This window comes from Pyxicephalus adspersus, chromosome 4 (genome assembly GCF_032062135.1).
Source record: "Pyxicephalus adspersus chromosome 4, UCB_Pads_2.0, whole genome shotgun sequence".
Taxonomy (NCBI): domain Eukaryota; kingdom Metazoa; phylum Chordata; class Amphibia; order Anura; family Pyxicephalidae; genus Pyxicephalus; species Pyxicephalus adspersus.
In genome coordinates this window covers 5,924,937-5,939,745 of record NC_092861.1, presented here as the reverse complement: position 1 = coordinate 5,939,745, position 14,809 = coordinate 5,924,937, and the positions used below count along the sequence as shown (strand labels likewise).

General features: G+C 38.2%; 1 protein-coding gene across 2 annotated transcripts; it reads right to left on the bottom strand.

The window, feature by feature from the left end:
* Nucleotides 1-6: 6 nt before the first annotated feature.
* Nucleotides 7-13,104, bottom strand: LOC140328001 (vomeronasal type-2 receptor 1-like). 2 transcript variants are annotated; one of them, XM_072407272.1, is made up of 2 exons: nucleotides 12,896-13,104; nucleotides 7-2,999 (listed from the first exon to the last, which is right to left on the bottom strand). In XM_072407272.1, the coding sequence occupies exons 1-2, from the start codon at nucleotides 13,030-13,032 to the stop codon at nucleotides 2,168-2,170; spliced, it is 969 nt and encodes a 322-aa protein (XP_072263373.1). In that variant the 5' UTR covers nucleotides 13,033-13,104; the 3' UTR covers nucleotides 7-2,167. The 2 variants fall into 2 exon arrangements, 1 of the variants encoding a protein (XP_072263373.1); XR_011920193.1 differs by having other exon boundaries at nucleotides 2,583-2,980.
* Between the last annotated feature and the right edge of the window lie 1,705 nt (nucleotides 13,105-14,809).

The following is a 14,809-nucleotide window of genomic DNA, read 5'->3' as shown; positions in this document are numbered from 1 at the left end:
ATTCAGATTACCTGGTTAAAATATGGTTTCCACAATTTTGAGAAATTGTATATTTTTAGCTGTTTTTCTTTAGGACCTGATGAATGGTATTTCCCAACCGTTATCACTGACTGTGCAAATTGTCGAGTAAAAAAATATTTTACAATATCAAAATGTGCTTCCACACTTCTGTCTTTATTAAAGAAGATTTTATTTCCGGAGAAAGTGGTAAAATTCACTTTTTGGAGAAACCAGTTTAGCTGATGAGGAATGATAGGATGTTTATTTTAAGAGTTTTAATTTATTTAATTTACTAATTTAATTATTTGACATGGCATGTACTTTCATTAAAGTTTTTAAATAAATCAAGCAGACAAATAGAAAAGTGTTGTGAATATGGCGGCTCAGCTACACACCTCCTTCTCCTCTGGTTCTGCTCTTTTTTTTTTTTTTTTTTTTACAGTCTGACATCTCTTTTCTCCTTTAATCTCCAACTTGCACCTTTATTCATTTAGGTTCTTCACATCTAGCAGAACATTATTTTTTCTAGTTTATCATCACGTATCTCTTCAAACTCCTAAACTTTCACCCAATTCTTAATGCCATTAGTATTCCCTGCCCCGTTGTACCTACAGCCCAATACCATAGTTTTAGATCTTTGATGTCATATGAATATGACTTTTATTTCTTATCTCATGAGTTTTGAAGCAAAATTAGTATGATTTTAGGACTGTAAATCTTTTCAGGAGTTTCTGACATGAGGAAGCAAAGCCTTGTCTCTACCATATTGGATGCCTCATTACAGATACATAGGCCCTGATTTATTAAAGTTCTCCAAGGCTGGAGAGAATACACTTTCACCAGTGAAGCTGGGTATTCCAGCAAACATGTAATAGATTTCCTAAAAGTCAAGCTATTTGTTAGCAGTTTTCAATCCTTGACCAGATCCATTCCAGGTTTGCTGAATCACTGAATTTATTCAATTTATTATTATTATTCAATGTATTATTTTTACATGATTTTGTGTTTCAAACTTTATTATACTCATACTATTATATTATACTGTAAAATACATTTTCATGAAAAACAATGTACCACTTTTAGACATATAAAACCGGAAAAAAATAAACCGATAGGGAGGTTAAACTAACGTGAAAGGCTTGAATTACTCATTCGTTCGCGCAAGGAACCCCTAGTTATTTCTGGAGGAACCCTGGTTGAAAAACACTGCTATAAACTTTCAAATATGTACATCTTTTAGAAAATCTGTTACTAAGTTTTAAAATGTGCTCTTCCTGACCTTTGTAGTTATAGTCATTATGAAGCAATTTACCATCAAAGTTTCCAGTAGAGAATAGCTCTCAGTACTTTGCTTTCTTCCTGATAATCTATGGTTTGCATTAAAGATTAAGGAGCTGACATTCTGTCAAATAACTGCTAGAAGTGAGGAGCTACAGTGAGGCACAGTAGAAGCGTAAAGCATAGTGGAAATCGAGGATCCTGACTAAGCTTGTCTACCACTTGCGCTGACTTGTGTCTGGCCCCTATCTAGGCTTGCGTGCCTCCTTCCCTGACTTGTGCCTGGATCATGATTAAGCTTGTCTGCTGTCTGTCCTGACCCATTACCTGTTCCTGGACTGCATGTGACTGCCACCTGTCTCCACACCAAGACCACTCCAGCTTTTCTCCTTAGGTAGGGTGACACCCAGCAACAAGGTGGCCTCTGGGCTACCGGCCCATCACTTCTTACGGTGTCTCCTGGTGTCACTTAGACTACACTTTCATCAGTGAAGCTGGGGGTTCCAGCAAACCTGGAATGTATTTGGTCCAGGATTGAAAACATTTGCTAACAAATAGCTAATGACTTTTAGGAAATCCATTCCAGATTTGCTGGATTACCCAGCTTCACTGATGAAAGTGTATTCTCTCCAGCATTGGAGAACTTTATTAAGTCTGGGCCAAAGCTTCAGGTGAATCCACAAAACCAGCCTGTGGAGATCCTGACAGTGGTTAACCTCACAAATAATTTTGGTAGGTAGGAAGCGGGTCAATTGATGATGTTGTGTATAGAACTTCATGCATAGATTTATAAATATGTTGGTTGGTTGGTATGTATTTCATATTGTATGCCTCTGTATCCTTTATCTGTATGGGTTCAATTGTTTGTTGATGATGAGAAGATTTCACCTTAATCTGTGTAGCCTACCTTCCACTGTTTAAAATACGTTAAAAACATTTCTGGTCCCTTTGTGTAGGTCATCATGTCTTGAAGAGAATGAGCAAGGGCATATGTTGCAGTATACACTCCATAGGAAGTTCTGAAGGTAAAAAAGTCAAATAGTGCCAAAAATTCTTCATCTAACGTTTCATTCCCTGTACACATAGGAAGAATGTTATCTGTTCTGTGTGTGAAAGTACAACTTGCTAATCTCCCAAACACAGAGTGAAAATTAACATCATTAGGGAAGTCCGCTGGTTTCAATGTATAAAAATGCTGTTTAAATCCCGGAATTAGTCCTTGCTGAAGCAGAACTACTAAACTGCCGTTAAATGTGTATATAATGTTGTGAGACCTTATCTTTGGGACATCACTGAAAAAAAGCGACATGATCCAAAATTTATTAAGCAGTTTTGGATAGAAAAATGCTTTGACAAATGCCTGAGCAAAATTGACATGCAAGAAAGAAACAATCACATTGGCAGAGCTTGAATTGATTTTCTTAATAATTTCTGCTCGCTGACGTAACATGGTCAAGTCATCATAAACCTCAATGGAAAAGGCCACACAGCCACCATAGTTGGAAATTTCATTCCTTAGAATGTCACCAGCCCTGTGGCCAGTCTCATCATCTGATGTAAGGAGTCCAACCCACTTCCAGCCGAAATGTTTCAGTAGATTAACAATCACATCCACTGCTGATAATTCTAGTGGAAGAACCTGGTAAAATGTTGGAAATTGGTGGATGTCTGTAAGGACTGACGTCATGGGGCCGTAACTGATCTGTATGTAGAAGGAAAGACTGAAAATGTACTCAGTTATGAGATAAGAAATTACAACATTATAGTAAGTGATAATACAACAACCAACTTTTAAGACACTTGTAATATAATAGGAAATACATAAGACCCAAAGTATTAAGTGTTTTTAAAATACATTTATCTAACTAAACATCTGTACATGTTATTTCCTGTTGTAGATGAGTATCTCCCAGGGCATAGATTAAGCACATTATTGTGACATAAGTAAGTCCACCTATGCAACAGAGTATGCCAAATAGGGTTGAAATCCCTTGATAAGTGCTAGTTTTACAACGGGTTTCACAAAGCGATTCTTCGGCGGATGTAAGGGATTGGAATTTGAAATCCCTAGATTGGAGACATATCTAAGGATTTATCATTAGGCAGTTCACTTCATATTACATAGTTACATTGTAACATAGTAGGTTAGGTTGAAAAAAGACATAAGTCCATCAAGGTCAGCCACTAGGAAATAAACTTATCCCAGATATACAACCCTATAAGACTTAGTTAGTCCAGAGGAAGAAAAAAGAAAAGAAAAAACTGCTGGTACAATTTTCTTCAACAGGGGGAAAAAAAACCTTCCTAATTCCATGCGGCAATCGGATGTTCCCTGGATCAACAGTCACTGTTATTTTTATTTTAAAGCCTTAAAACCCAGTTATATTCTGTGTTCATCCAGCTTTTTCTAAAACAATCTAAAGTAGTTGCTGAAACTACTTCTGGAGGGAGCCGATTCCACATTTTCACAGACCGTACAGTGAAGAATCCCTTCCTTAACTGGAACTTAAACTTCTTTTCCTCCAGAAGCAATGTGAAAAATGGGGAAGAGAGTTCTCTATATGGACCATTTATATATTTATACAGGGTGATCATATCCCCCCTTATACGTCTCTTCTCAAGGGAGAATATATTCAGTTCAGCTAATCTCTCCTAATAGCTGAACTCCTCCATTCCTTTTATTAATTTATTTGTCCTTCTCTGCACTCTCTCCAATTCAACAACATCCTCTTTCTGAACTGGTGCCCAAAACTGGACTGCATATTCTAGATGTCCAAGTGCATAATTTTACATTTATCTATAATAAATGTCATTTACCACTTGGCCGCCCAATCAAACAGTACATCCATGTCTGCTTGTAGATTATAGACATCCTGTATGGACTTAATTCCATTACATAGTTTGGTGTCATCTGCAAACACAGAAATGGTACTTTTAATCCAAAACTCTATATCATTTATAAAGATGGTAAACAGTAAAGTTCTCAACACTGAACCCTGTGTATTCCGTCAGGTCCTGGTGCTTTGTCAACCTTAATTTTTCCCAGCTGTTTCTCTATCATTTCAGTTCTGAGCCATTGTGACTCATTTAGGGCAGTGACATTGATATGAATTTGGGCTTGAGCTCTGCCATTTTCCTTCCTTTATACAGAGCTAACAAAAGTGTTTAGTAAATCTGCCTTGTTTTTATCCCCAGTTACCAACCGAGCGACATCCTTTAGGGGGCCTACATGCTCAGATCTGATCTTTTTGCTATTATTATATGTGAAAACATTTTTGGGGTTGCCCTTACTTTTCTTTGCAATCTGTCTTTCATTTTCAAGTGTTGCACATTTTATCTCCTTTTTACATCTTTTGTTATATTCTTTATAGGTTTCAAATCATTTTTATATTTTTGAAATGCCCTTTTCTTGTTCCTCATGGCTTTTTTAACATCACCTGTGAGCCACATAGTTTTTAATTTTAGCCTCTTAAACCTATTACCCATTGGAATATATTTTTCAGTTTGCCTGTGTGAAACATTCCTAATTCTGTACTGTGTTCTTTGAGGACAATATTGTCTCCCAGTCCAAGTCACAGAGAGCCGCCCTTAATAATGGAAAATTTACTCTCATTTCACATAACTCTGCAAACATGTTGGGGTGCTCAAACCTAGGATTGGCCTTCCTTTTCTGGGTGCCCCTACCACTCTTTCTAGTTACATTAACCTAACTCTCTAAATGTTCATCCTGATTAATCTCTCCACCCTCCAAATCTAAGCCATTACCGGTCTGCTCAGTGAGGTGGAGTCTCCTCTCAAGATGATCCAATGATTCAGTGTTGCGCTTCTCCAGCTCTCCAATGTGAGATACCAGAAAGGTGACTTGCTCACATCTGTCACAGCGGTATTCACCTAGGAGCTGTTGCTCCATTTGTGCATACATATGGCAGACTGAACCAAACCTTCCACCTTGCTACCACTCATCTTCCCAGTAACAATTTTCATTTACAAGGAGTTATAAGTGTTTAAGGATTTAACTCCTTTTGTTTTTCAACTCCACTTGGTCAAAGGGCCACTTGTTTCACAAGCTAAACATTGAGTAAGCCTGAGATGAGTGTCCCAGGAACTTAAATCAGATGTGAAGGATTTACCACTGCTTCTTAGAGGTCAGCAAGCAAAAAAAGCTGTCAGTCAAGCAAACACAACCCAACAGTCAAACAGACACAACTCCCAAATGCACAATATCAGACTCCTGTTTTTTCCAAGCCAAACAATGTGTTTAAATGTCATATATTTGTACTTACTACTTGATACATAACCATGTATGTCTTCAGCCTTGTATGGGACACATACATGTCCCATACAAAGCTGAAAACATACATGTGTATGTATCAAGTGGTAAGTATAAGTTATTTCATATGATCTGTCAGCAAGAGTTAGATGTACTTCCAAAGATTTTCTTTAGTATTTTGTTTTCTGCTTTACACCAAAAAAAAAAAAAAATCAAAACAAAACATGTCTTCCTTGCCTTTAGAAGACATGCATTAGATATGCAAACTTACCTAAAGTCCGAATTTTTACTTTACATGAAAAGGTAGACAAGTCTTTTATTTGAAGTAAAAATTTTCTTTTGATTTTCAAAAAAAAGGGTGCAACACCACCCCTTTATCTTTTGATCACTTGGGGATCAAGAATTAATAGGAGTACAGAGCCTCCCGCAATATCGACATCACACATCCTGGAAGGCTCTTGGGTACTCCTTCTGAAGAAGCCATTTCATCAATAGAAAAAAAAGATTGCCGATCTCACGAATGTGCAGTGAGATCGGCAATTTTTTCCCCTAAATACCTCGATGAATCTTACACCTGTGCTGTGCGAGATTAGGAGATATTGGCGCCAGGTTGAAGATGGATACCAGGACAATGCGATACCAGATGGAAGAAAACTCCCGATGGATAGACCAACCGATTATATGAAGGGTGGTTAAGCCTTTTATACAATGAAAGATGTGTTTTTGTTTCAAGGAGGACTCTTACTCTTTCATCTTCTCTGCCATAGCAGTAAGGACTGTAGGGGAAATCTGCAGCCTCCTGAGACACACAAATCTCGTATCCAAGGGGGCCGTGGACTGCTCTTTCTGTGTATGCCCAAGACCGATGGGGCTTTTTTGGAATGTAAAAAAAATGAATACACAATGAGATCAGCATTTTTTTTACATTTTATGTCATCGGATTGGTACCTGTACTGTGCAAGATTGGGTGATATACGAAAAAGAAGAAAGAAGATGGCTGTGCTGACTGTCCAGTCTGTGTCAGATAGAAGATGGGAAACTGAGACAGTGCAGGACCTAATGGACCCAGGTTGCAGTGGTACCGATAGCTTTACACTTGTAAAAGTAAGTGTTATTATTATTATTTGTTTTATTCATTTTTGCTGAAAGTTCTGCTGTTGGCAATGTATTGTCCATACCTGAGGATATCTGTAGATACCAGCTAACCTGGCAATGCATGAAGATGACTGAGCAGAAATGTCTCCAATGAGCCCCACCATTTGATTTTCCTTCCAGCAGCTGTAATTGGGGATTATTTTCTCTCCTCCAGATAAAATTGTCAGGGTGCTGGCTACAGAGTATAGATCAATGGCACATGAATCAAATACCTTGTATCCAAGGGTAATATTGGGTAAAATTTCAGTGCTATTATTGATTTCTTCAATGGTAAAAAGAAAGACCAGTAAATGGCGATAAAGGTTGACTGAGGTACTACAACATATATAAGAGAAAAATATTACTTGGAAATGTATTTGAAAAAATATGCATTTATTAAAAATTATGTACAAAATAAAAAAGTTAGGTAATGCAATAGAAAGGCTGACAAAATCCTAACTGGTATTTTATGTAAACCCATATATCTGTTACATACTTTTGATTGAAACTACAACTCTCAAAGAACACAAATAAACTCTTATCTACCCAAAGACAAATGGCCTGATTTTACCAACTCTAAGACTGATGAAGATAGAATATCATGGAAAAATTTGGGCCATCCAGTAAATGGATCTGGTTCAGAATTAAAATTGTTTGACAACTAATAGCTAATAAAATAAATGAACCATGTTCTCCCATACTTTATATCCCCCATCCTTGGGGAGCTTTAATTACTCAGGCCCATTCTGATAAGTAAAATGGCCACACACTGTAACTGTTACTCTAATGGTACTTCTACCCTTACCCTATCTTGTCAGTATTGCCATGCTTTATGTTGCTCAAATATATCTCTTTTCAGTTGTAGTCTTTTACGTCTAAACATGCCTTGATGTATGGGTTCAGGCCAAATACAAATCTGAAAACCCAAGTCAATTAGAACAAAATTATAATAGTTTAATATGGGTTCCGGAAAGCAACAACCAAATGCACCAAAATGCCATGGGAATGCCAATAAATGTCTAAGGATACGAAAGGGAATGCCCTTCTATGCATCTTGGAGGACAACATTGGAAATATGCAAAACCTCCAATTTATAGTTATATGGGACCCCTAAATCTTGCTTATGGTTCTGTCCAGAAGTTGTCAGAATAAAGTTAGGTTAAAATTATAAAAAGAATTCATGTGATGCCATTGTCATTGTGTCATTGTATTTAAAGAGTTGAGCGGTGAACCTCTAAAAAAACTGCAATTCTCGGTTAAAATGTACTTAATAGCACCCATTTTCCATGGCATGACATGATATATGACGTATGTTTTGAGCTGGTCCATCTGTGCATGTCTGATCTCTGATATGCACACAGGTGGGCTTTCCCATCTGGGGCCTAGGCAATTAAATTTTTTGAACATTTTCAGGAAAAAAATGTCACCTGAGCTCACGCCTTTGCAGTGTGAGTTTGGGTGCGGTGAAAAAAAACCCATAAGAAGACAGTGATTACTGCAGGGAGGGCTCTTTAAAAGTAAAGATAGGTATTACATTTTTTCAATAAATTGAACAAATTCCTTTTTAAAATAAATTCTAAGGCAGGGCATTGTAGTGTTTCCAGGAAGCTACATATGGCACACTCTTAGCTCATCCCACTAAATATGCTCTGTCTGTATTTCAGAATTCTGCAAAGGCAAAATCCTTTGATATGAGCCAGGTTGGAATTTAAAGACAACCCACCCCATTCTTCTAATAAAATACCATGTGCAGCTTTAGGGCATTCCCTGACATATTAGTCTCAGTCCCACAATTTTTGGACAACTTTGCCTCTTGGCTCCCACATATTCTTTTCCATGACCTGTCCACCCTCATGACCCATGACCTTAACCATTCTCCCACATCCACCCTCATCTTTGGTGACTTTATTGTTGCAGTGGATGACCTCAACCATTCTTCTTCAGCCAAACTGCTCTCCATCACCTCCTCCTTTGGATTCAGCTGCCACCTAGTTCAACCACTCTCTTTCCTATAATAAGATAAAATTGCCCCTGCCACCTTCCGTTACCCCCGCCCTGCCAACCCCTGACCCTGGCACAACAATCACACCAAACACTTACAAAAGACTGTTCATGCAGCTGAGCGCCAGTGGAGGAAATCTGGTCTCACCGCTGACTTCATGGACTACAAAGCCAGACTACAAAACTTTAACACTGCACTCACTGTCACCAAGCAAAATTATTTATCTGCTGTCATTTCCTATCAAGCATCCAACCCACGCAGCCTATTTTCAACAAATGACTACCTCCTAAATCCCACACCTGCTCCCTCTACAATTACCAAGATAAAGCCACCTACTTTAGGGATAAAATTGACAAAATCAGACACTATGCTCACCGGGCCACTCAAACCATATCCACCCCTCCCATCTGTAAATCATCTCAGACCTCCCTCAGGCCTGTTACTGTGGATGAAGTCCCCTTTCATCACCTCCATCTACTATCAGTCCGCTTGACCAAGTTCCCTCTAATCCACTCCATCCCCACTCCTCCACCCTGGCCCCTGCCCTGACTGAACTATTCAACCTTTTCCTCTCTACTGGAATCTACCCCTCCATATTCAAACATGCCATTATTCTCCCTATCCTGAAAAAACCCTTACTGAACTCCTACTTACCTTCTAGCTACCGTCCTATTCCTGTTCGCTCATATGTTTCCAAACTTCTTAAGAACCTTGTTTTCAAAAGACTCCCCGATAAGCTAAGCAGCAACTCTATATTTGACCTTCCCTAAACTGGCTTTCGAGCTGCCCATTCCACTGAAACAGCCCTTATTAAAGTGGCCAATGACCTCCACAGAGGCCAGTCCCCAGAGACCACCAAACTCCTTGTACACGCTCTTATCATCACTTGTCTGGACTACTGTAACCTCCTCCTCTCTGGTATTCCACTAACCCGACTCCTCTACATTGTCCTCTACAATCTATTATGAATGCCATAGCCAGACTTATTCATCCTTCCCACTGCTCTACTGCTGCCTTTCTTTGTAGTTCCCTTCATTGGCTTCCATTTGACCTGAGAATCAAATTCATGCTCTGTGTTTTGCCTTAAAATCCCTACACAGCTCCTGTTCAACCTACCTTTCTGACCTGGTAAAAAAATTCTCCCCTAGCCGCTCTCTCCGCTTCTCCAGGGACCTACTATTCACTTCCTCACTCATAACCGCATCACATGCATGGCTCCAGGACTTTTCTAGAGCTGCCCTGACTCTCTGGAATGGTCTTCCTCATCCTATTCGGCTTGCTCCTACCTTCTGCTCATTAAAGCAGCACTCAAAACACACTTTTTCAGACTTGCCTACCCATCTTCCTCTGTCTCTTAAAACCCTCACTACTTCCCATGACTCCATATCTCTCTTCCTATTGTGTAAGACTTCCCCCACCTCCTAGATTGTAAGATTCTCAGGGCAGGGTCCTCTGCTCCTCCTGTGTCACTGTCTATAACCGTCTGTCATTTGCTACCCCTATTTAATATACAGCGCTGTGTAATATGTTGTTTATTATTATTCTTATTCTTCTTCTTCTTATTATTATTATTATTATTATTATTAATATTATTAATAATAATAATAATAATAATAATAATAAAAAAATATTATTGAAAGGATTTGTGTATTTTCTTTTTTTCCTATGAAACCCATGAAAAGACCTTCCATGCTGTTTTTTTTTATAAGTGTCTGCCATGATAATGTCCCTTAACCAATGCCTTTTAGCCCCTAAATGCACAGAACTAAAGTACTATTTCTTAAATTACATTGTATCACATTGTTTCATTGGTTTTATATAATTAATCAGGTAATAGTTACACTGGGTCCGAGACTGGAGAAGATAGACCATCATTGGATAACCTGGGTGATCCAGTCTTGAGGAGATTTATTAACTCAAGCCCAATGTCTCAGTTTGTATATGTTTTATGTAGGCTGAGTCAACTTTTATTTGTATGAAAACTTTTATTTACAACCCTCCATCCTTCCCTCTGTACCCCAGGAACAGATCTACGCAAAAAAAAGCCCCATAAGCTCCAACTACCAAGCTCATCACGTTCCATCTTGCTCCACTGCCACTTGCGTAAAATTTCTTGCATGAAAGCTGTCCCTGGTGCTAAAAAGAGGTGTAGTGTGCTTAAGATTTTAGCTTAGAGAGTTTCAGTTTACACATTTTCAGCTATTTTGGCCTTCTAATCCTTACAATTCCACATTAGGAAATAGTCTGCCATCCTGAACTGCTTCTAATATAATTGTGCATGCTGTGGTTCTAAATTCCTGACAGCAAATACCTGATCATTGCTGCCATTGCTGTCATTGCTGAACCCATTCTAAAGAATTCTAATTGTCTGCATGTAAAGTTGATCTATGGACCTTAGTGGCTAGAATTACACACCAGAAACAACCATACAGCTTACAATGACCTGAACAGAAGAGCTGCATACCGGTTCTGGGACAGAGAAAACTAACCAGGCAAACCTTTATATTTTTAATACTAAGAAATATTCCCAGAAATAGAGGGGGAAAAAAACTTAATATTCATAGGTGAAGATAAGGCTGAGATTTTTCCCCACTCAGGCTTTGCAAGGGATTTCCTGGCACCACCAAATTTGCATATATTTTATATACATTTATATTGCATTATATTATCTGTTGCAGGGTAATTCATGTCCCCAGGAAAAACTTTACCTATGAATATTGGGATTTTTTGACTTTCCATTTTTTAGTGCATCTCCTAAAAAGCCTAGTTGTCAAAATTCATTGAAAGAGGATGATATGTAATGCAATGTGCTATTTTGCTTACCAATATTCCTGTTGACCCCCCATCTACTTCAGGCCACAGAGGAAAAAAAAATTGAATTTCTGTAAAGTATAGGCATTCTAATCCATAGCTAACAAGAACTTATTAATATGATGTTGTGATTGTGGTGGCTTTATAACTTTTCATCTATAATTTGATGAGTTTTAACATCTTTTGCTGTTTTTTGATACTAAATTTTATTTTCAATATATTGCATACAAGCAAATGTGCCAAAACAACCCCCCTGTTTTTTTCACTTTTTTAATATGGTATAAATTTACCCTGCTGAGGTAAAATGGTAGCCCCCCCCCCCCTTCCCATACCCAGACAATACTACCTCCATGGCAGAATACTACATTCAAGGGCTTTGCAAAATAAACTCGAACAAGGAATTAATAACTTATTTCTAGTAAATTTGATGTTTTTCATTTTATTAGTAGTTCAATAGATTTTAATCAAAGCTCTGGGTGCTGTGAATTTCCTGGCTTTGCCCCCTTCCAGATGAAATAGAACAATGAGTGTGGGGCCATATGACAGCCTAATATTTTAGTATGTAGCTGTGAAAATATCAGGTCTTTGGGGTTCCTAAAACTGTTTTTACTTTTAGTGAGAAGCTGTGATGGCAGAGGCACAAGCAAGTTTCACGTAGCTGAAGTTACGCGCCGTCATGAAGTTTTTGTTTCTCCAGGGAAAGTCAGCATTCACACTGGACATTCACACTGAGATGTCACAAGCACTGGGAGAGAAGTGTCCTACCTCTCCCTGGAGAAACATTGCTTATGTGAAATTTGTTTAAAAAAAAGTTCTCCTGATCGATTTGAAATCCTTTTGGAACATGAAGATAATGTTTGATAATCTGGCCAACGTTGTAATGGATAGCAACATATTCATACTATGGCCCTCCAAACACTGCGGTCAACGAATAAGCAAATAAATGTTAATCCTGATAATAGGAAGGCAAACGTGAAATTTGTCAGCAACAAATGGGCAAACATTATTGTATGCCAGCAACAAATGGATAAATGTTGCAATTTAGAGGAACAATATTTTTCAATTTCATACAATTTGTTCTAACACAGCACTCCCGCCTTTAAAAGTAAATAGCAAGGAGGGGGTTGTTTTGATTTACTTTTGCTCTTTTGTAAGGTTTTTTTTTAAAGATGGAAACACACATGATACAAGATTTTATCAATCCAGACATTTCCAGGCATATCAGAAGGTAATCTTAAATTTATTTTATACATCACACCACCGATTGGTAAAATCCACATGCACATTTACATCCCTTACAGTGAAAGTAAATCAAAGAGACGTATATATAATATCGTCTTAGAGTGCAGGAAACATAAAACACAAAATACCAGTTTTGCTTTAGAGTTATAGAAACTTACAGTCCACAAGGGATGGGTCTTGGCTTTTTAATGAATTTAGAGTACCGAACAAAGTAATCTCTGGTCACCTGAATGATCCCACCAACTATGAAATCTCCTTCCTTGTAGTAGCCATCCAGTTTGGGTTCACTCAGCATACAAGCAGAGTTAGGATCGGATCCTTCCACACATGTCACTGGCAACACCAGCAATGAAATTATAAGTGAGATCATGCTTGGCTTACAAAGACATATTACCGTCAACGTATTGTGCAAAGCTTCCGAGAACATATGAACCAGAGCCAAAGGATCTTGGCAGAGGTCTTGTAACATTATCTGAGGACACAGACAATGGAATGAGATTTGTTTTCACAATAATACGACTATGAAAGCCTTTTATACAGTTCATTAGTCAAACCATTCACTTGACACAGATCAAAATAATTCTATTTTTGAGATATGGACAAAAAAAGAAAAATGAGTCTTACAAGGAACTTTAAAACATATTCATATTTGTTTAAATAAATACATTGTAAATATAAATTGCAGGACAAAAAAGGATTCTAATAAAATTAGATGGGTTACAAAAGGGAGTACATATATTTGTTTTTCTTCTATGAGATCCAAGGTCGGTCCTACAGCACACATTCATTAGTATTTCCCCTGTATCCTGCCCCTAACAAACATCCCCCCTTAATAATCTGATCTTTTTGTAGTACCCACAAAGCACCCCACATATTGAAAAACGAATTGTGAGTAGATTTACTTTAGGTTTGATTTATCAAAACACTCCAAAGCACTATCAAAGATCGGAGAAGATCCATTCTATTCCAGATTTGCTATATAACCCATGTTCGCCAATGATAGTCCATCTTCTCCAGACTTGAAGCACTTTTTTTCTCTGCTAAAGCTTGTGGCGGGGGGGGGGCAAAGGTAGGTGTGCAGACATGCCTAAACGTGTATATTTGGTTCCATTTGATCCACCTCACCATGAACCATTCTCCACTATTGAGTACCATTGGGTCTCTAAACCTAATCAGTGTAAATGATTGCCTTTATGTGCTATGTTAATGGTGGCTGTATATACAGTTCTTTACAACAGTGTTTCTCAACCAGGGTTCCATGAAATCCCAGGGTTCCTCCAGAGGTTGCTAGGGGTTCCTTGTGTAATATCAGTTAGTGACACCAATGATCTTCTTGGGTATCTGTAATGGTGACATTCCTCCCTCTGGCCAGCAATGTAAGAAGCATTCTTCCGACTGATCACAACACCAAGGTACTACTACTTTTATATAATATCCCCTTTAAGCCTACAATACAATTTATATGCAGATTATTTATTTGGCCCCTTTGACTTGTGTCCCTCTGTCCTGGTTAAAGTTTCTGGATACTAGATGGCTGACAGATATCAAAAACTCAACTTGGATCAAAATCAACCAATAATAATTTCTCCAGGGTCCAGTGTCAAAAAGCTGGGTCTCAGCTAGAGGACAATGGTCTTACAGCAGTACAATGACCCAAAGCATGCTTCAAAAATGCTTCTGAAGTGGCTAACAATGAGTCCACATCTAAATCCCATAGAGAAACCCTTCAAATCTGAGAGACCTCAAGCAGAGTAAGAGACCTTGGCAAAGTAAGAGTGGTCCAAAATTCCAGTAGAGAGATGTAAAAGACTTGCTGATTGTTACAGAAAGTGATTAACAAGTATTACTTCCAAAGGAGGTGCTACCAAGTAGTAAGTTGAGGGTTTGAGGGTAAGTTGAGGATTGTCAATAAACATGACAATACCAAAGCAATTGTAAAATTCAACAGTTGTCTGGGAGAAGCCAAGTTTTTGCTGGACTCCTCCTAGCCAGGGAATTAGGCATTGTCTGTTTACCTTTCAACAGCTTCAAATGTGAATTGTGAGAATCTCATAGTGTGCAGTGAAATAGGA

Excerpts from the sequence above, each read along its gene's own strand:
- LOC140328001 (XM_072407272.1), bottom strand. The coding sequence starts at position 13,032 with ATGCTGAGTGAACCCAAACTGGATGGCTACTACAAGGAAGGAGATTTC. Across the intron at positions 3,000-12,895 it reads AGACCCATCCCTTGTGGACT|TCTTTCCTTCTACATACAGA; the intron begins GTAAGTTTCTAT and ends GTACATTTTCAG.